This window comes from Globicephala melas, chromosome 4 (assembly GCF_963455315.2).
Source record: "Globicephala melas chromosome 4, mGloMel1.2, whole genome shotgun sequence".
In the NCBI taxonomy this organism is placed as follows: Eukaryota; Metazoa; Chordata; class Mammalia; order Artiodactyla; family Delphinidae; genus Globicephala; species Globicephala melas.
The window spans coordinates 54,689,231-54,710,162 of NC_083317.1; the positions used below are offsets into that span (position 1 = coordinate 54,689,231).

Consider the following 20,932-nt stretch of genomic DNA (forward strand, 5'->3'; position numbering starts at 1 on the left):
ATATACTTTCTTATCTCCAGATATGACCTTGTCTTCTCCACTTAAAGAAGACCCTTTAACATTTATTGTAAGGCTGGTTTATGAACCAGCTTGTAAGGTGGTGATGAACTCTTAATTTTTGCTTGTCTGGGAAATTCTTTCTCTCTCCTTCATTTATGAATGACAATGTTGCCAGGTAGAATATTTTTGGTGGTAAGATTTTTCCTTTCAGCATTTTAAATACAGCATGTCATTCCCTTCTGGCCTGTAAAATTCCTGCTGAAAAATTGGCTGATAACGTTATGGGAATTCCCACGATTGTGACTAGTGTTGCTTTTCTTTTGCTGCCTTTAAAACTCTCTTATCTTTAAGTTATGTCATTTTAATCGTGATATGTCTTGGTGTGGATCTCTTTGAGTTCATCTTTCTTGGGACTCTCTATGCTTCCTGGAACTGAATATCTCTTTCATCCCCCAGATTAGGGAAGTTTTAGCCATTATTTCTTCAAATATATTTTCTGCCCCTTTCTCTCTCTCTCCTCCTTCTGGGACCCCTATAATGTGAATGTTAGTATACTTGATGTTGTCTCAAAAGTCCCTCAAACTATCCTCATTTTAAAAATTCTTTTTTTCTTTTTTTCTGTTCAGTTTGAGTGATTTATAGTACTCTGTATTCTAGATCACTGATCTGTCCTTCTGTATCATCTAATCTACTGTTGATCCCCTCTAATGTATTTTTCACTTCAGTTATTGTATTCTTCAGTTCTGATGGATTCTTTTTTCTATTTTCTAACTCTTTGTTGAAGTTCTCACTGTGTTCATCCACTCTTCTCCAGAGTTCAGTAAGCATCTTTATGATCATTACCTTAAACTCTTTATCAGGTAGATTGCTTATCTCTGTTTCATTTAGCTCTTTTTCTGAGAGTTTTTCTTGTTCTTTCATTTGAAACATATTCCTCTGTCTCTCATACTGCCTAATTCTCTGTTTATTTCTATGTATTAGGTAGGTCCATTACATCTCCCAATCTTAGAAAAGTGGCCTTATGTAGATGTCCTATGGGGCCCAGCAGCAAGCTTCCCTATGGCTACCAGAGCCAGATGCTCCAGGGGTGTCCCCTATGTGGACTCTTTGTGCCCTTTTATTGTGTGTGAGGCCAACTCCTGTGGGCACACTGGTGGGCATGATAGGCTCCCCAGCACTGTTGGCTGTGCAACCTGTCAGCATGCAAATGCTACAAGTTGCATGATTGCTGGTAGGCTGTGCCAGTCCCCAGAGCTAATATGCTAGAGGGAGGATTCCAATATGGTGCCCTCCAGTGAAGGTGTTGGAGTGGTAGAACGAGATCACAAAAATGGCTGCCGCCAGCATCTCACTTCCGGGGGGAATTCCAGCTGCCTCCTGTCTCTCAGTGAGGCTCTCCAAGATAAGCAAGTGGGTCTGACTCAGACACCTGTCAAACTGCTGTCTCTGTGCTGGGACTTGGAGCAAGTAAGTTTCTGTGCACACCTTTAAGAGCAAAGTCTTGGTATCCTACAGCTCTCTGGCTCTCCCAAACATAAGTTCCACAGGTATTCGGTCAGACATTTTGGGCACTTGTATTCATGGTTTAGGACCCCCAGGATGGGGAGGTGGATGTGGGGCTTGACCCCTCAGTCCTCGGGGAGGATTTCCATTGTTGTGATTTTCCTCCTACTTAAGGACACTTAAGTGTGGGTCCTGACAAGACCACACATCTGCCCCTCCTACTCATCTTGTTGTGGTTTCTTCTTTATATCTTTAATTGTAGAGTACCTTCTCTGTTAGTCTTTAGGTCGTTCTCAGAGACAGTTACTCTGTAAATAGTTGTAACTTTGGTGTGCCGTGGGAGCAGGTAAGCTCAGGGGCTTCCTACTCCGCCATCTTGATCGCTCCTTCTACGTCATCCTATCTTGTCAACACCAATGTAGGCTGTAACCATCTCTTTACCAAAGAAAATAATGTATGTGTAAATGCTCTATAAATATTAAAACCAGTTGAGTCAAAGGTATTGTTATTATCAGGATTCCCGATGTTCATTCTTAAGAAGCTAAGGAAAAAAAAAACCTTCTTAGGAATTAAAAGTGAACTGAAGCAAAGTATGAGGAACAATATAGACTTCAAGGAGAATATTAATATTGACTGTATATTCTTATTTACCATGTTATCATGCTTGCTAATACAATTTGGTTAAATAAAATATTTCACCAGCATTGTCTGCCAGAAATAACAATTTAACCAGTATAACATAAATGAAAAATAGAAGTAAGTACTTACTCACAACACCAAACTGTCCCCAGAATAGAAGTATAGCCAAAATTGGGAAAATAACAGTGAGGATATTTTCATTTGGAGAAAACCATGAAACTGGGAAAAGAGAAAACAAAAATCACAATTAACATTTACTATAATCACTGTAGCTCCTGCCCATGAATAGTCAACAATATATTTTATTGTGGAGATGGAAAATAAAAACAATTGATTGAAACTTTGGTCTTAGGGCTTCCCTGGTGGCGCAGTGGTTGAGAGTCTGCCTGCCGATGCAGGAGACAGGGGTTCGTGCCCCGGTCCGGGAGGATCCCACATGCCGTGGAGCGGCTGGGCCCGTGAGCCATGGCCGCTGAGCCTGCATGTCCGGAGCCTGTGCTCCGCAACGGGAGAGGCCACAACAGTGAGAGGCCCGCGTAACGCAAAAAAAAAAAAAAACAAAAAACAAAAAAAAAAACCCCAAAAAACCTTTGGTCTTAAAATAATTAAGTAACAAATTATACATATAATTTAACTTATACAGCAAATTTTACTTATGAAACAAGAAACTAGTTCTTTAAGTGCTTTTCACCACATTTTCCCTAACATATGACTTCTGGAAGGAGGTAATATGGTACAGGAGCCTAGAACAAGGTTCTGTAGCTATAGCGCCTGGCTTTGAAACCCAACCCTAACTTACAATCTCTGTGATCTTGGACAAAGTCTTAACACCTCTCTGTTCTTCAGTGTCCTCATTGTTACACTGGGATAACTGGACTGTTGTGATTGTTAATGAAGTTAATACATGAAAAGGGCCTAAAACAAATCTTGGCACTTACCAAGTGCTCAGTAAACATTAACTTCAATTATTATTATGTGCTCCTACAGTGAACACCTGTATGTGTAACATGCCAAGAATTTACCTTAAACCAACAATGAAGTCTTTCTGTAAAGACTTACTCAGGGTATCAAAGTGTGGAAGTTGTACAACTGGGTACCTTCACCTTACTCTGACTAAAACCAAGACAGATGTGAGCGCTGGCTTTTCTCAAACTTACTCTGGAATAGAAGACGTATTTATGAATAATCAGGCTTCAAATGACTGTTTAGATATAAAGTAACATGAGGGGCTTTAGGTATTAAGTGGTTTACAAGTTACCTAGAGAATGATAATATGACATGATATGTTCTATATAAAGGAAATTGTGATTTTAAGTCTTCAGAAAGATTTGTTGAGAACTTTTGAAAAATTAAGTTTAATTGCATCTTATCAACTCTTAAGACGATAATTTTACCTGTGAAATTTCTTCTCTAACAATAAAGCCAAGTAAATGCACTGAAAGCATTTCAAAGTTTGCCTGTGAAGAGGGAATGCGCTGTGCACATTTTCAAATCTTCCACTGCTCTGCCTCTGTATCAGCATGCAAGAAGACTTGTGGGATTTCATACAGTAATACTAGCCATGCATTTCTTGTGTTAGCTTATAATGTTAAGCTCTGGTAAATGTTCACAACAATCCACAGAATATAATATTATGAATTCTATCTCACAGATATTGACTTTCCATAATCTAGCATTTTGCACTTCACATAGTACAGACTCAATTGGTTTGTTGCTGAAGGTTCCGATAGTCAAAAAATAGTGAGTGAATGAAAGAGAGTTTTTTGGGGTTGGGGGGTGGATGCTCTCATGGTTGCAGATCTCTACCAAGAGACAGATGTCTTCAGATACTCTGAATTCATATCTTAATTTCCAACTGAATTACTGAGCATCTTCCCATACCAAAGAAAACCCATTTCAATTCAGTCTAAAATCCTACCAGGAAAAACTTTCATGAATCATCTTTAGTTTTTCGTATCTAATGCCCAGAGGATTTGGTAAAAGCTCAATGATATAACGACTATTCTTAACCTATTTTTCTCTACGTGCTTCATTATTTTTTTTTTTGAGTTGTGTACATTAACTCCTCAAATCCTCACAACTATTACATGCCTCCTATCATTGAGGAAACTGAGGCCTAGAGAATTAAGGGTCTTAAGTATCTTAAATCTTCATGTCCCAAACTGACTCCTGAAACTCCTCCCCCTACTCCTTCAGCAAACCTACCCTCTCAGCTTTCCCCATTTCAGTAGTGGTGACCCCATTTCTCCAGTTGCTCAAGCTAAAAACCTTGGGGTCATCCTTGACTCCTTGACTTCTCTCACATCTCACTTCTGGCCTGACACTAAATCCTGTGGTTGCTACCTTCAAGATACAGCCAGAATCTGATCTCATGTTCAACATGGGCTGACAATGAAATGTTCTTTCTTCACTGGCCTCCCTCCTTACACAACAGAACAATCTTCAACAGTCTTAGCGTATATTAATAGAAATCTACCAGTGAAAATAAGAAGTGTGTTTGACCTGGTCTGACCACTCATTTTTCACTTACTACACAAACATTTATTAAAAGCCCACCATGGGTAGGGTACTCTTCTAGGTACCTGAGATCTAGCAGTGAATAAGCCAGGTGGGGCTACCGGCTTGAGGAGGGGGAGGGGCTGAAGAACAGACTCTTGTGGGTAGTAAGGCCTCATGGGGAGAGGAACTGGCTCTGAGCCTTGGACTGGAAAGAGCCTGCCATGTGAGGACAGGGGAGAAGATATGCCAAAGGAACAGCAAGTTGGAGCAACTGAATGATGGCCAGTGTAACTAGAATTTAATGATACAAGATAAGATGGAACGAGATTGCTGGGATTAAGAACTCTCTAATTACCTGTTACCTCTCTCTAATTTGTTAAGGTGGGGAAAGTCTTCTCAGCTTGTTAAGAAAGTTTGGATTTTATTCTATAAGCAATGAAAAGTGATCGGAAACCTTCAAGTAGGGAAGAAATGTGACCTGATTTATTTAAAATCTTCTTTGGCAGCCTTGAAGGGAATGGATTATAGAGAAGCAGGACCTACCAGAAAGTTAATGCAGCCATCAGGTAGTAGCAGGAAGGTAGGACACGGCCCACAAATGCAGTCCTGAGCTCAGTTTTACTCATCAAATTTAAAGACATAGTAGGGAATCGTCCCAAAGGAAAATGACTAGAATAGGGATGCTGAAACCATGAGCAATGGCTGAAGGAACTGGGGATTTTTACCTTAGAGAAGAATAAACTTGGAAGAGAAATACCATACCTCCTAGTGAGTGAGAAATTGCAGGGTTGCAAGTTTTAGCTTGACTTCAGGAAGAACTGGAACTGCCTGATAATAGACTAAAATCCTCTGGGCAGTAAAAGTCTCTTCCTGTCATGCGCTTAGGTAAATATTTGACTGGGAGGGGGCGGGTCCGCGCGGGCCTCCAAGCCGCCCGCCCCTCAGCAGAGAGGCCGCAGCAGAGAGGTCACAGCGAGAGGTCGCAGCGAGAGGCCGCCCCCCAATGCTTCAATCGCCGGAGGTCGGAGCGCCGGGCTGCACCGTGGCCTACTGCTGGCAGGAAGGGAAGGATCAAATCATATTTGTGACCAAAGAAGACCATGAAACTCCAAGCAACGTGGAGCTGGCGTCCGAGGACCCCAATGATCCGTACGAGGAGCACGGACTGATCCTGCCCCACGGAGACCTCAGCTGGAACTGCCCGTGCCTTGGGGGCATGGCCAGCGGGGCGTGTGGGGAACAGTTCAAGGAGGCCTTTTCCTGCTTCCACTGCAGCACAGAGGATGTCAAGGGGTCGGACTGTGTAGTCCAGTTCCGGGCCATGCAGGAGTGCATGCAGAAGTACCCGGACCTCTATCCCCAGGAGGAGGAGAAGGAGAAGCCAGCGGATCGATTAGAGTAAATGGCTGCCTCTGAGGCCATCACAACCAAAAAAGAGGAGGGGTCTAGCTGATGAAGGCCCCGGGGCGCGCTGGGCTCCAGACTCCTTCAGAGAGGATGAACCTCTCCAAGAAAGTGTCTCTCCCTCTGTTGTTCTGTGCACTGTACTCTACAAAATAACGTACTGTGCTGATCAGGGGTCTTGGCCCCTTGACATATACACTGAAAAATGGGTTGTGAGTATGTGTGTCTCACATAACCTATCAGCGAATGTAGCTGCCACTTTTGAATTCTCTTCTCATATTGTCCTGAATTTTGCCTCTTTGAAATAACGTGCTGAATAATCTCAGCAACCCAAACTCATTATCTGGGAGTGTCTCTTGTGAGTGAGATTTATTGTGATTCCTCGTATCCCTTTTAGTAGACTTTATACCTAGTTGGAAAGCGAAAGAGAAACATCTTCCTTTAAAGATGCTGGAGCGGGGCCATTCCTTGTAGAAGAGGCAGGATGATCAGCCCTTGAGTATTTGACCAAGCGCTATGCTTCATTTCTGATATATTTTGGTTTCCAGTTTGCATTGAGCTCCAGGTTTTCTACATTTGGAAAACAGAGCTTTGTACCCTCTGAGTGACTCCCTTTGTAAGTGAAGAGAAAGGCTGTTTATTTCTGTTCTTGTTATTCCCAAAGCCCTGGTTTGGGGTCTGTGTTCACATTGGCTCTGTCTCGGCCTGTTCAGATACAATGTTCTTGAGAGGTGGGAACCTAATCATTGCCAAAGTAGCACCCGAGAGACGAAACGGTGTCAATTAAAAGGAAAGCATGATTTTTACCTGAAAGAAAAATTTTTTTGAATGACCAACTACCTGGGCTGTGATAGAAGTAATTCAGGAATTACATGGGCAGATAGACTAGATGACTAATAGCTGACTCTATACCCCTATGCAGAAATAATAATAAGAGCTATTTCAAAGACAGAGGGTGGGATTATAGAACAAAAAATATTATTGTCTAAGTGATTCTTAACTGGAGCTTATCAGAATTACCTGGAGTTTATCCAAATGCCACATACTCTCCCCTTTCAGCTTCTACCCCAATAACTGTGTGTGGGGGGGGGGCAGGCGTGGGGTGACCCACGAGTCTCTCAATTTAAAATCACTGCTCCATCTCCCTGCTGTAATTTGTCTTCTCTCACTGACATGAACATGTTACCTCTCTCTAATTTGTTACGGTGGGAAAAGTTTGAGGATCACTGAATTGGATGTTTGAGTAGCAAATGAGATGCTAGGGAAAAACCCAATGTTTTATATAAAACTATGTATATGCCCATTAAGCTACTGATTTGTTAGAGTAATTAGTACTGTCAGACGACTAACTCTTTGTCTCCCGAGGGGAGAGGGAGACAAGATACTTCTCTAAGGTCCCTTTCAGTTTTGAGTTTCTATGGCACTAAGAAAATAAATTAAGCTTAAAATGGACTAAGAACAATATTAGATATTTTTCCAGTCCAGGATTAAGAAAGACGATCCAAAGTCAGCCAAACTCTTACTCCACCCAAGCTACGTCTGACAACTATGCCCATTATTCTCCAATTCCTGGTCAGGTAGAGTGGCTCGCAGGAAAATAAACTTACTAGTGGAAAGGCAATGAAATGATACTAAGAGGATGTGGTCTGTGGATAAGTGCTTACATTTTGCTTCCAAGTTTAAACATTATAAAAACCTAGGACCTCATTTCTCTTATCATTGTATACAAAATGGAATGACCTGAAAGAGCCAAGGAATCACTCTCATCCATTAAGCGTGCCTCTCCTTCAAATATATACAAGCTATACCTCCATGCACAGAGAACACGTTTCCACAGAGAATGATCACGATAAAATTTCTGACACTAAAATTCAAGCCAAATTTTTACTTGATGCTTCAGGACTGTGATGGGTTTTTTTTTTTTTTTTTTTTTTGATGTATTGACTTGGCTAGGGTATAGTCCCCAGTTATTTAATCAAAGCCAGAATTCTAAGGTAGCCCCCAAACACCCTGCCCCCTGAAAGCAGCCTTTTTAAATTCCCTCCCCTGGAGGGAGGGATGGGACTGTGAATATGATGGATTTCATTCCCGTGATTATATTGTTTCATATGGCAAAGAGATTTTGCTAAATGTAATTAAGGCCCCCAATCAGTTGACTTTGAAAGAGTGATTATTCTTGAGGGAGAGGGGGCAGACCAAATAAGAACTTAAAAGGGTTTGGGATTGTTCTAGCAAAAGAAATTCAACATGTTCGAGAGGGATTCAACAAGAGGAGGATTCTCCTTAGCTGGCTTTAAATATGGAAGAGGCTGTGTGGCAAGGAATGGGAGCAACCTCTAGGAGCTAAGAGAAGCCCCCATCAGACATCCAGCAGAGAAACAGGGACCTCAGTCCTACAATCACATGGAATTGAATTCTGCCAAAACCATGTGTGCTTGGAACAAGACCCAGAGCTCCTGATGAGAACACAGCCTGCTAATATCTTGATTTTAGCCTCGTAGGATTGGAGAACCCAGTCATACCATGACCAGAACTGTGATCTACAAAGTGGTGAGCTAATAAATGGGTGCTGTTTAAAGCTGCTACATTTGTGGTTGTTTGTACATGCACTTGAAAACTAACACGAGGATCTCAAAATGCCTTCATGTCAACATTATGAACATAACGTATCTCATGATGATGGTAATGGAAATGGCAACTTTGCTAAACTTGAACAGACCTTTTAAAACAAAACCCTAATAGCTTACTCAGAAAAAAGTAAAATTTTAAGCCTCCAAGTTTTTGTATCATTAATACTATAAGTATAAATATTAATAACACATTTTATAACTATTATTATTTACATTTAGTAATCTTGTTGTTTACAAGGTGTTTCCACAGAAACTATATACAGGGGTGGTAAACATACTGGTTTTAAAGACAGACAGATCTAGGTTAAAATCCTGGCTATGACTCTGGTCTTGAACAACTACCCTAAATCTCTCATGCTTCCTCATCTGTTAAATGGTAAGACCTATATCTACCTCCTAGAGTTCTTGAGTTCAGGACACAATATACATAAACTGTCTGGCACATATACATAAACTATCTGTACCCTAATAAATGTAAGATTATTTTACTGTTCTTTTGTACTATCACTTCCTTGAAAGTAGGGATTATGTCTTCATCATCAATGAATCCATAGTGCCTAACATAGCACCTGACACATAGTAGGTGCTCAATAAATCTTTGTTAAGTAAGCAAGATATTTTGAACAAGCCTGTGATGGAAATGGTATTCCCATCTTACAGATAAAAAACAGAGGACCAGACAGGTTGAGTTTTTTTATCCAAATTTTCTTAAACTAGAAAATGGTAATGTATTGAAAAAGCTTTCTAAATTCAAGTCCTGTGCTCTGTCCATGGTACTATACTATATTTGGCACCAGAGGTATATAAAATCTCATAGAGAGGTATACTTATCTCATAGGTAGTATTTCTAAAATACTGTGCTCCAAAAAAAGGGCACAAAGAATGGCCACTCTTAATTCACATTCTACTAAGTGGAATTCTCTATTACACAATTTCTATTCCTCACTTATGCCTATATTTGTGAAAAAGTACCACATTGTAAAAATGGTTTCTATTGCCTAAATCCCCAAAGTCCCCATGATGGGTAAGTCTCATTAACACAATACATTTGTATTCCACTACAGGAGTCCTGCTCCAATTAACTTTTTGTGCAGAGAGAAGGTTTTTTTTTTTTTTTCCAGTAAAAACTGGGTACAAAATAATGACATGACAACAGGAGATGCTGGCAAGGATGTGAAGAAACTAGATCACTCATATGTTGCTGATGGGAATGTAAAATGGTACAACCACTCTGCAAAACAGTTTGGCAGTTTCCTTCACTTTGTTATACAGCAGACACTAACACACCATTGTAAAGCAATTATACTCCAATGGAGATGTTAAAACAAACAAACAAACAACTAAGCATACACTTGCATACAGCTGAGTAATTGTACTTCTGGGCATTTGTTCAGAGGAATGAAGATTATGTGCACCTAAAAACCACTATATGGTAGTTCACAGCAACTCCATTTGTAACAGCCAAAAACTGGAAACACCCAAAATGTCCTACGATAGGTGAACAGTTAAACAAGCTGTGATATACCCATACCATGGGATACTACTCAGCCAAAAAAGAGAGAGAAAGAGAACAAACTATTGATACAGGCACAACCTGGATAGATCTCAAGGGTACTGTGCTGAGTGTAAAAAGCCAATCTCAAAAGATTACATACTATATGATTCCATTTACATTACACTGTTGAAATGACCAAAGTATAGACATGGAGAACAAATTAGTGCTTGTCAGGTTAGCATGAGGGAGAGCTTTGTGCAAATGAAATAGTTTTATATGATTATGGTGGTAGTTACATAAATATACATATCATAAAATGACAAAGAATATACGTACATTGTACCATTGTCAACTTCCAAGTTTTGATTTTTTTTTTTTTTTTTTGTGCAATACGCGGGCCTCTCACTGTTGTGGCCTCTCCCGTTGCGGAGCACAGGCTCTGGACGCACAGGCTCAGCAGCCATGGCTCATGGGCCTAGCTGCTCCGCGGCATGTGGAATCTTCCCGGACCCGGGCACGAACCCGTGTCCCCTCCATCGGCAGGCGGACTCTTAACCACTGCGCCACCAGGGAAGCCCCAGGTTTTGATATTTTAGTATCATTATATAAGAGGTAACCAACCACTGGGGTAACTGAGTGAAGAGTACCCAGCACCCCTAAGCACCGCTCTGTTCTATCTTTGCAACTTCCTGTGAATCTGTAAGTATTTCAAAAAATAAAAATGAATGCAAAGCCCAATGTCTGAGACCTCTGGTAGAATTTTCTACGTTCTCTACAGTGAAACAGTACTTCCTCATTTGAATGGTCCCAGAGTAAACACAGTTCATATTTTTATAGGGTACTTTGAAAACAAAGAAAGATGAAACAATCACACACAAAATTATAAACTTTCTCTTCATCTCAGATGTTGGTATTACTTTCTCATCCATCTTCATTCCATCTTCTGGCCTTTCAAGTCTCATATCTTGAGTTTACCGCTCAGTGACCTACACTACACTAAAAAATTACTGGTCCCTATGCCTTGTTTTTTCATTCCAATGAAGCTGTACATTCCTTCAGAAATTTCAACTAGATATTAGGTTATCCAACTCCAGATTAGACTCCTGATGAAAGGTATACTCTAAAATAAAGAAAAAAAGCTCTTCAGTCCAAATTAATATCAAATAAATAAAAGTTACAGTGTAAGAGAGATTTCTGAGCAGAAAAGCTTTCCAGATTCTGCTAGCCTGCTCTAAGCCATCTCCTGCCCTCCCTCTCACAACACCCCAGGCCAGCTTCAGCAACCTGATACCTTCCTTCATAAAACAAACACCCCCAAAACACAATTTACATCTGCAAAGCACTTTGGTTCACAAAGCACTTGTACACAAGGGATCTCATCTGGTGCTCATTAGACTGTAGAATACATAAAAGCAAGTATCTATTTTCATTCCCATTTTAGAGATGAGGTAACTTGACTTGGCAAAGTAACTTCTCCATACCATAAAGGTGAACAGTTAAGTTGCAGAATAGGGGATATAACTCAGATCTGTTGATTCCTAATCCTAAGCAATGTCAAAATATTCTATCAACCTAAGCACCCCATTCCCAACGTGGTAACAGATATTTAGTAACAGTAAATGCGAGAAGAACAGAGGCAAACAGCGGATCCAATTGAACTGATCTGATCCCATTGAAAGCAGAGGTTCTTAAAGTATGATCTAATCCTGAGATCGGTAATATGTCTAGTGATTCTAAATACAGCTTTCAAAATAGGAGGTTGAAATGTACTTCTATGTGGTTGAAGAACTCAGCTGGCACAGCAAAGAATAGAAACAAAGGAGACTTTAAATTTACTCCAGGTAACTACTGCTTTATGCAACTCACCAACTCAAGTTTGTGAAGAAAGGGCAGAATAACGGTGCTATAATTTAAATAATTATAAATAAATAAATTAAATTGGATCCCTAGCTCTCCCACATCTTGGCCAAGGGAAAAAATAACAAAGCAAGGCTAAGCACAGGAAACCTCAAGGAATCATCTATGATAACCTGATTTTTAATATTCTGATTCTCCTCCTAATCTGTTCTTTCCAGAGGAAGCATGGCTGGGACTTGTCAACCATTGATCAAAGTGTAAGGTTAAAAAAAAGGCAAAATAATTGGAAAAAGCCTTGAAAATTAATCACATGAAAGAAAGTACTTTTGATGGCAGCAAACAGAAATGCAGAGGAGATGACCCCCCGGACTGCTCACCGCAATATAACAGTCCTCAGACAAAAAGTTTGAGAACCACACAATGTACAAATTAACCAACAACAAAGGAGATTTACTGTGAAAAGCAGAAGAGCATATAAGATAAAACTCGTGATCTTAAAGCTGCTAAACATTCCATCAACATTTATTATTAATAGTCTGCTTTTTGATTCAAACGAGTTGGTGGCCCCATGTTACCCCCCCCTTTCTAACAGGATCATGTTGCTTCAGGAGAAATAAAAGGGACTTACCAACACGATATTTTAGTTCTACGATGGTTTCGCCTTCTCTGCTTAATTCTGTTACTTCACAAGTGTAGTTTCCTAAGACGGCTTCACGTTTATCCATCGTCAAAGAGGCAATGCCATTTAGTAATTCTGATGGTGAGATTTTTGCACTAGTAAAGATATCGCTGGAATTGGACCTTTGCTGAACTCCATCAAAGATGAAGATGTCTTTTCCTTTAAATTTCCACCTGACATACAATTCAGCGATGCTCTTCGCCTCTATGTTATTAACAAAACATGGGATGACAACAGTTTGATTGCAAACGGTGTATTCTACAGATTTGGTTGTATTGAATATTAGCTGAGCTGAACCTGGAAAAGAGAAATAAAATGGTTTCATTTCATTACAGAATTCTATACTATGAGATTTTACGTATGTTACAAATCCTTAAGATAAAGAGAAATACTTCTATTGTTCACTTAAGCAAGCAAGCAGCTATAGAGAAGAGAAGATGGGCAAGGTTAAAAAAAGAAACAAATTATTTTAATATTAACATGCACAGCTGATAGACAATACTGTACACTTCTTGCTTATTCATTCCCAGTAAAACAAAATATACATTCTCACACATCTTGGGAATAAATTCAGCAACTGTGTTAGAACATGCAGGTGTAGTATCTGGCTTTGGAAGCTTTGAAGTAATCATTACTGTCTTCTGATATATGTAGAAAAATACTATCCTTACTATGAGAAAATTTTAAACAGAAAATAAAACCAAATATTATATTCAGTCTTAACTTCTATACACTCCTCCAAATAGAACTTGCTAAACTGATATGAAGTTTATCTCTATCCCTATGTTGCATTTCCGAAAATGGTGTCAGGCTCTACTGTACTTAAATATAAAAAGTAAATCACATGAGTCACATCACATCTTTCCACTAGGATGGAAAGTCTTAGAATGCTAAGGAGAAAAAAAACATTCTCTATGGCTATTTTCCCATTGCAAAATACAGACAGCAACAGACATTTTGTATGCAAGTATTATAAAAGATTATACACAATTGAATGGTATTTTCCCACTCCCACATTTCATTGAAACTAAGGAACAACTTCCAAATGTATATTACAGGTATCCCTTCCTTCTAGAAACCAAAAACCACCCAAAATAAAGCTAAGATGCAAGTTGAAACCAAGAGCAGATACTGCTAATAAGTAGCATATATTCCATCAACTCTTTTCAATAGGATAAACTACTGGTTGTTGCCTTATAAAAGAGGGATTGAGAAATGCATCACCTTTCATCTAGAAATTGTAGTTGTCTTCCATATTCTTCAGCCATTTATCAACTCTTTCATCTAAGTAGTTCCTTGGTGTTTCTCTCAAAAAAAGCACTAACAAATATAAATAAAACCTCAAGTTTAATCATTCATCTTTAAGATTTTTTCCTTCATCGGGGCATAGGATGGTATTACTCTAGGAACATAATTACTATTCAATAAATGCCCACTGAATTGAATGCTAGGATGCAAAGTGGAATATGAACTGAACAATGTTCAAGAAGTCTGAGAACAAATCCCATCTCTGTCAATTTTCAGTATGCGACCTTAAGCAATTCACTTAACTTCTCTATGCCTTGGTTTACTCTCTGTAAGTAAGAGGATCAAAAAGGGCTTCCCTGGTGGCGCAGTGGTTGAGAGTCCGCCTGCCGATGCAGGGGACGCGGGTTCGTGCCCTGGTCCGGGAGGATCCCACATGCCACGGAGCGGAGCGGCTGGGCCCGTGGGCCCGTGGGCCATGGCCGCTGAGCCTGCGCGTCCGGAGCCTGTGCTCCACAACAGTGAGAGGCCCGCGTACCGCAAAAACAAACAAACAAAAACGAACACTGGGCTGCTTCACAGAATTGTGGTCAGCAACACAGGAGAAAATATATTGGCAAGTGCTCTCTAAACAATACTGTGCTATAAATATGTAGGATGATACTATAAAAACTAAGCACTATACAGCATTTTAATGTAATGTTCCAGACCTTCTCTGACTGGCAGGTCTAAACTGTTACATTTCTGGGAATCTGCAGTCTGAATCAATCCCGTGGGCCTCCATAGCTCACCTCTCCCTAGTTCTTTATATTTCTAGCCACCCAAATATCAGGAAGCCCCAGGCAAAACCTGGACTTCCAACTGCATTCTTCAAAACCTTGGAGTTGTAAATTATTTCCCCTGAGAAATAAGCATTAGTGGGAGACTACCGTGTACAAGGAGAGAAGAAAAGTGGCTATGATGTTGGGATTAGAAAGGAAAGAAAGTGTCAGAAAATATGGTCAACGATTTTGAAATGGACAAAAAGATTACCGGGAGTCCTTTCAGCGGAGTGCTGGGCACTGTCTGAGAGATGCGAGTGCTGGGCACTGTCTGAGAGATGCTTTTGGAATATCTGATTCTATAGGGGCCTGTGCATTTTGCTAAGACTGGGCTGCTTTTACAACTTTGTAAGTTGTAGAAAACTGATGGTAATGCGAATGATTCAGATCCATAGAGATACAAATAAACTTTGTTCTGCCATTGATTTCCACCTGGTGGAAGAGAGGAATTTAAACAATTACATTTTAGGGGCTTCCCTGGAGGTCTAGTGCTTAAGACTCAGTGCTTCCACTTCAGGGGGCACGGGTTTGATCCCTGGTTGGAGAACTAAGATGCTGCATGCCTTGCAGCGCGGCCAAAAATTTAAAAACAAATTTTTTTTTAAATTACATTTTACTGTGCTGAGGACACTGACCAATTTTGCATTTGCTCACAAATTCATTTCACCATTCCTGATTTCCCATATGTACATGTGTCTATTCTTCGAATTCTCTTTTAAAACCAAGATGGTTGTACCGTCTTGCTGGTTTGCTTATTAATGTGAAATAAAAACTTTGACACATGTTCATTTTATATTTGTTTGAGTCAAGATTTTACCTTCTAAAAATTATCCTTTAATTAAAGAGATACAAGTGAAGAGCTAAGTTATCCCAGCGATCTTTTTTAGAAGTGGTAAGACCGCTTCTAAGTAAGTAAGAAGCAGTCAGCAAGCACTCCACGATTTCATAACTTATGTTTAGAAAACAAATTTTCGAAAGAATACAGAAAGCACTGATTACACTGTTATTTGTTGTCATATTAATGCAAACATTTTTATAGCTGAAGCAATTTAAGTAGAATAAATGCTGTCAATAAACTTCAAAGTGAAATTGACCTGGATAAACTATAATTTGAATAATCCTTGCACTAATAATTAATAAATATAGTCCAAAAATGTTGCTCCATCAGCTGTTAACTACAACTTCATCCTCTATAAACATTTGTTAAAAAGCTATTAAGCAGTAAAATTATCTGATTTGGTTTTTCTCTATTTTGCCTACTGCCTTTTGATGAAACAGCAGAGTGAAGAAATGATCTAAAATAGAGCAAATAAAGGATCATATAGATAATTATCATGAATAAGTAAGTTCTGAATAATCAAGAAATGCCTACAGCAGTCTAAATCAGATAGAAATTGATAAGTATAACCATCAGCCATGCTAGAGTTACAGATAAATTAACAAATGAAATGAGAAAATTAACTTATATCAAATGCCAAAAATATTGGACCTTACAACCTCTGTGAATACAGACCACCAACTCAAACCATCTCATAACACAGTCCTCAAAACAGCTGCTATACACTTTCAGAAAAGGCTTAATACATGATACAGTACACAGGTCTAGGTCAGAAATGCTAACATGCAGCAAATGTTTATTGAGAATCACCTGATCTGAAACACTGTGACAGGATGTGGGGATACATTAATGGAAAAAAATGTATGAATTATCTTTAAGAAGCTTAGAATTCTCACTTGGGGGACTGACACATACTTTTTATAACCCAAGGTCATAAGGGCTGTCCTTCCTGAATGAAGTGCTATGGATGGGCAGGAAAGTAATCAGTCTTACGGATTTCAAGGAAAATATTTGTTGGGTCTTCCCTGGTGGCACAGTGGTTAACAATCTGCCTGCCAATGCAGGGGACACGGGTTTGAGCCCTGGTCGGGGAGGATCCCACATGCCGCGGAGCAACTAAGCCCATGTGCCACAACTACAGAACCTGTGCTCTAGGGCCCTTGAGCCACAACTACTGAGCCCGTGTGCCACAGCTACTGAAGCCCATGTGCCTAGAGCCCGTGCTCCACAACAAGAGAAGCCACCACAATGAGAAGCCCGCTCATTGCAACAAAAAGTAGCCCCCGCTCACCACAACTAGAGAAAGCCCACGCACAGCAGCGAAGACCCAACACAGCCAAAAATAAAATAAAATAAATAAATTTATTAAAAAAATAAAAGAAAATGTTTGCTGCTACTAGGGGAACAACAGAAGATTGCCATAGACCCTGACCATTTAGGCCTTCAATCTTTTATCGTTTCACATGTTCCACATAAAAGTTCTCTCCTGTGTAACAACCCTGAAATCACTCTCCTTTTGGAATAGGTTATCTTATACACTCTGAAAGAGCCCTCTCTTCCTATTTCAAGTTGAGTCCTCCAGATAAGAAACCAGAAGCTTCCAATACTTCCACCTATAAATTTTCCTGCTACCCCAACTATCCACACCTCTCTTCCCCTCATTTCCTCCTCTTCAGAAATGAACCCTGTCACCTGAGAGCTAGTTTACATTTCTGCCCCACGCTCATCAATCTCCTCGAGAACTTTCCCTCGTTGACTATCATCCTCCGACATCCCTCAAGTTCATTTACAGTAGGTTTAAAAAAACTTTTGTAAATGCTTGAATATTAGCCAACTGAAAAACAAAATCCCTTGTACTTGTCTCTGTTTCCTAGCATCCTAGAAAGATAACCTACATGCATTTCTTCACCTCTTATTCACTTCTTAAATCTCTGCCACCTGGCCTCCACCCTGGCCTTTTTCACTACAACAGCTCTTGCCAAAGTCACCAATCATCCCCTGTGAAAACGGAATGCACATGGTTCACTCTCTATCTTGACTTCTCTACAGTTCTTGAGCCAGTGGGCAGCTCCTTTCTTGCTCTTGTCTCTTGGCTTCTACGTCTCTGGATTTCCTCCTAGAGCCTTCACCACCTCGTGGCAGCATTTTTTCTTTATTGAAATCTATTCCTTGACTCACAATAAATATTAGGTTCCTAAGGACTTCCTGTCCAACGCTGCCCCCCACCCCTCCCCGCCCCAGTATTCTCCCTCACTCCAGGTTTTAACTACCCACTCATTTTATTTAACTAGGCCTCACCTTTCTCCTTAACTGTAGACCTTGGAAAGCCAACGGGCTGCTATGTGTTTCCACTTGGATGCACTACAGTTACTTCAGAGTCGACATGTCCAAAAATCTATTTACCCTCTGCCTATCTTCATTCCAAATCCTCACTTCCCTAAAGTATTTTCTATTATCCACCAGTCAACCAGACCTGGACCTACGAATCACGCTGGATTCTGGCCTCTCCTTAGCCATGGAGAGTTCTTGTTAGGCTCAGCCTATTTAACAGTTCCTAAATCCAATGTCTGTTGTATGAATTAATTAGACATTCATCATTTCTGCCTTGAACTATTGCCATACCCTCCTAACTAGCTGCCTGCCTTCAGCCTCAATGTTTCCCCATCCCAGCCATGTATTTTCCACAGTTCCCGAAATAACTGTTCCAAATGCAAATATACACTCTTTTGCCTAATATACTTTAAAGCACCCGCCGCCCCCCGACTTTCAGGCTAAATTCTAAGGGTATTAGCATGGAATACAAACTAGGTCCTTCAAGATCCTGTCCAGCTCCACTTCCTGTACTCCCTCATTTCCAAACTAAGCTCCAATCATAATGACCTTGCAATTCCATGGATATGCAAATGCACTCTCTTCTCCATGCCTTTCCCCCCACACACAAGCTGTTCCCCAGCCTAAGGAGGCCTGTACCTTTCACTGGGTGTTCAGGTAAGAGCACAAACTTTGGAGTCAGACCTTGGATGGTGACTTAGCACTTTCTAAGTGTATAACCTTAGGCAAGTTACTTAATTTCTGTATCTCAGTTTCCTCATCTATAAAACGTGAATATTGATAGTGTACACCTCATAGAGATTTTGTTAAGATTTAATCAGATAAAGAACATGGAGTTCTCATTTCAGTGCCTTTCACGTACACAGCAAATGTTCAATAAATGGCAGCTACAGTTCACTAACTTTGGCTCTTCCTGAAAGCACGGTTGAGATGTTCAATCCTGTCCCCTTCGTTGCTACTACTCAACTGTATTCATCCCTTCTTATTGCTCCCACTGCCCCCTCTTCAAGTGCTGTCACTGCATTTACTATCAAATCTTGTAACTACTGTTTTATTTTACTGATCCCTCCTTTAGGATCAAAAGATAGTAATGCAAGAACCATGTCTTCATTTGGTATCCTATGGATCTAACCCAGGGTTCAGCAAGTAGGACTTAATACATTTCTTCTGAATGTAAAAATTTAAAGTATGAATCCCAAGAAAGGAAAATCTAAACATCATATCAGGGAAGATTCACTCTTGTTCCATATTTCAGAAGAATCCTCCACTGTTTCTTACTTCTATAGACCTGATTACAGTATCGTGAAGCTACATATTTTAATGAAAAATCTAAATCAAGTCAGTTGCAGATTGGATGGAACAGTTCCTTTAAAATTACTTGTAGTGTCTAAGAATGCTCTTCCTACCAGGTGGTCTTTAAACTGGGTCTGGAAGGAGAAGTAGGAATGTTATAGAAAAGTAAGAGCTTTCTAGGCAGAGTACACAATGAGTACAGAGGAATGAAGAAAGAGAATAACCGCAGGCTGGTGATTATTCAGGTGAGCTCTAGGAAAGGGGGCTGGAAAAGATGGTTAGGAAGTATTGTAAAGGCTTCCTTGAATGTCATGCTGAGGAGTGTGGAGTTGAAAACACAAGCAGTAGCAAACCACTCAGACTTATTTACATTAAAAAAAAATAATACAGCAGTATGAAGGGTGAATTGCGGCAGGAAAGGAGATGGGAAAGAAGATACATTAAGAGATCACTGCAGGAATCCAGGCAAATGACAACTGAAAAGAAGGCAAAAAATTACAGTAAAAAAACAAAAAAGGAAAATCGACATAAGTCAGATGTGGGAGGTAAAGGAGAAGAAGAAAGAAGAATTGTAAAGTTGTTAACTAAAAAACAAACAACCCAATACAAAAATGGGCAGAAGACCTAAATAGACATTTCTCCAAAGAAGATATACAGATTGCCAACAAACACATGAAAGGATGCTCAACATCACTAATCATTACAGAAATGCAAACCAATACTACAACGAGGTATCACCTCACACCAGTCAGAATGGCCATCATCAAAAAATCTACAAACAATAAATGCTGGAGAGGGTGTGGAGAAAAGGGAACCCTCTTGCACTGTTGGTGGGAATGTAAATTGATACAGCCACTATGGAGAACTGTATGGAGGTTCCTTAAAAAACTAAAAAAAATACCATATGACCCAGCAATCCCACTACTGGGCATATATCCTGAGAAAACCATAATTCAAAAAGAGTCATGTACCACAATGTTCATTGCAGCTCTATTTACAATAGCCAGGACATGGAAGCAACCTAAGTGTCCACTGACAGATGAATGGATACAGAAGATGTGGCACATATATACAATGGAATATTACTCAGCCATAAAAAGAAACGAAACTGAGTTATTTGTAGTGAGATGGATGGACCTACAGTCTGTCATACAGAGTGAAGTAAGTCAGAGAGGAAAAAACAAATACTGTATGCTAACACATATATATGGAATCTAAAAAAAAAAAAATGGTTCTGAAGAACCTAGGGGCAGGACAGGAATAAAGACGCAGACGTAGAGAATGGACTTGAGGACACAGGAAGGGGGACGGGTAAGCTGGGACGAAGTGAGAGAGTGGCATGCACATATATACACTACCAAACGTAAAATAGATAGTGGGTGGGAAGCAGCCACATAGCACAGGGAGATCAGCTCCGTGCTTTGTGACCACCTAGAGGGGTGTGATAGGGAGGGTGGGAGGGAGACACAAGAGGGAGGGGATATGGGGATTATGTATATGTACAGCTGATTCACTTTGTTATACAGCAGAAACTAACACACCATTGTAAAGCAATTATACTCCAATATAGTTGTTAAAAAAATTAAAAAGTAAAATAAAATAAAAATAAAGTTGCTAGCTAAAATATCAATAGTATGCATAACTAGTTAGATTGTGGATTAACTATAGAGAAAAGAGATTTAGGGGTGAATGTTCTTT

General features: G+C 39.9%; 1 protein-coding gene and 1 pseudogene across 5 annotated transcripts in view; one reads left to right on the forward strand and one right to left on the reverse strand.

Moving 5' to 3' along the window:
• The window catches only part of CD47 (CD47 molecule), a 54,827-nt gene that overhangs the window by 28,596 nt on the left and 5,299 nt on the right, over nucleotides 1-20,932 (reverse strand). For 4 of the 5 annotated variants that reach the window (XM_030836715.3, XM_060298043.2, XM_060298042.2 and 1 more), the window contains exons 2-3: nucleotides 12,656-13,003; nucleotides 2,272-2,361 (exon numbers count right to left, since the gene is read on the reverse strand). In XM_030836715.3, coding sequence (XP_030692575.1) covers nucleotides 2,272-2,361; nucleotides 12,656-13,003 — 438 coding nt within the window. Of the gene's footprint in view, nucleotides 1-2,271; nucleotides 2,362-12,655; nucleotides 13,004-13,930; nucleotides 14,027-20,932 lie in introns of all 5 variants that reach the window. The other variant, XM_060298041.2, reaches the window with a different exon arrangement.
• LOC132597220 (mitochondrial intermembrane space import and assembly protein 40 pseudogene) lies at nucleotides 5,645-6,094 on the forward strand (annotated as a pseudogene).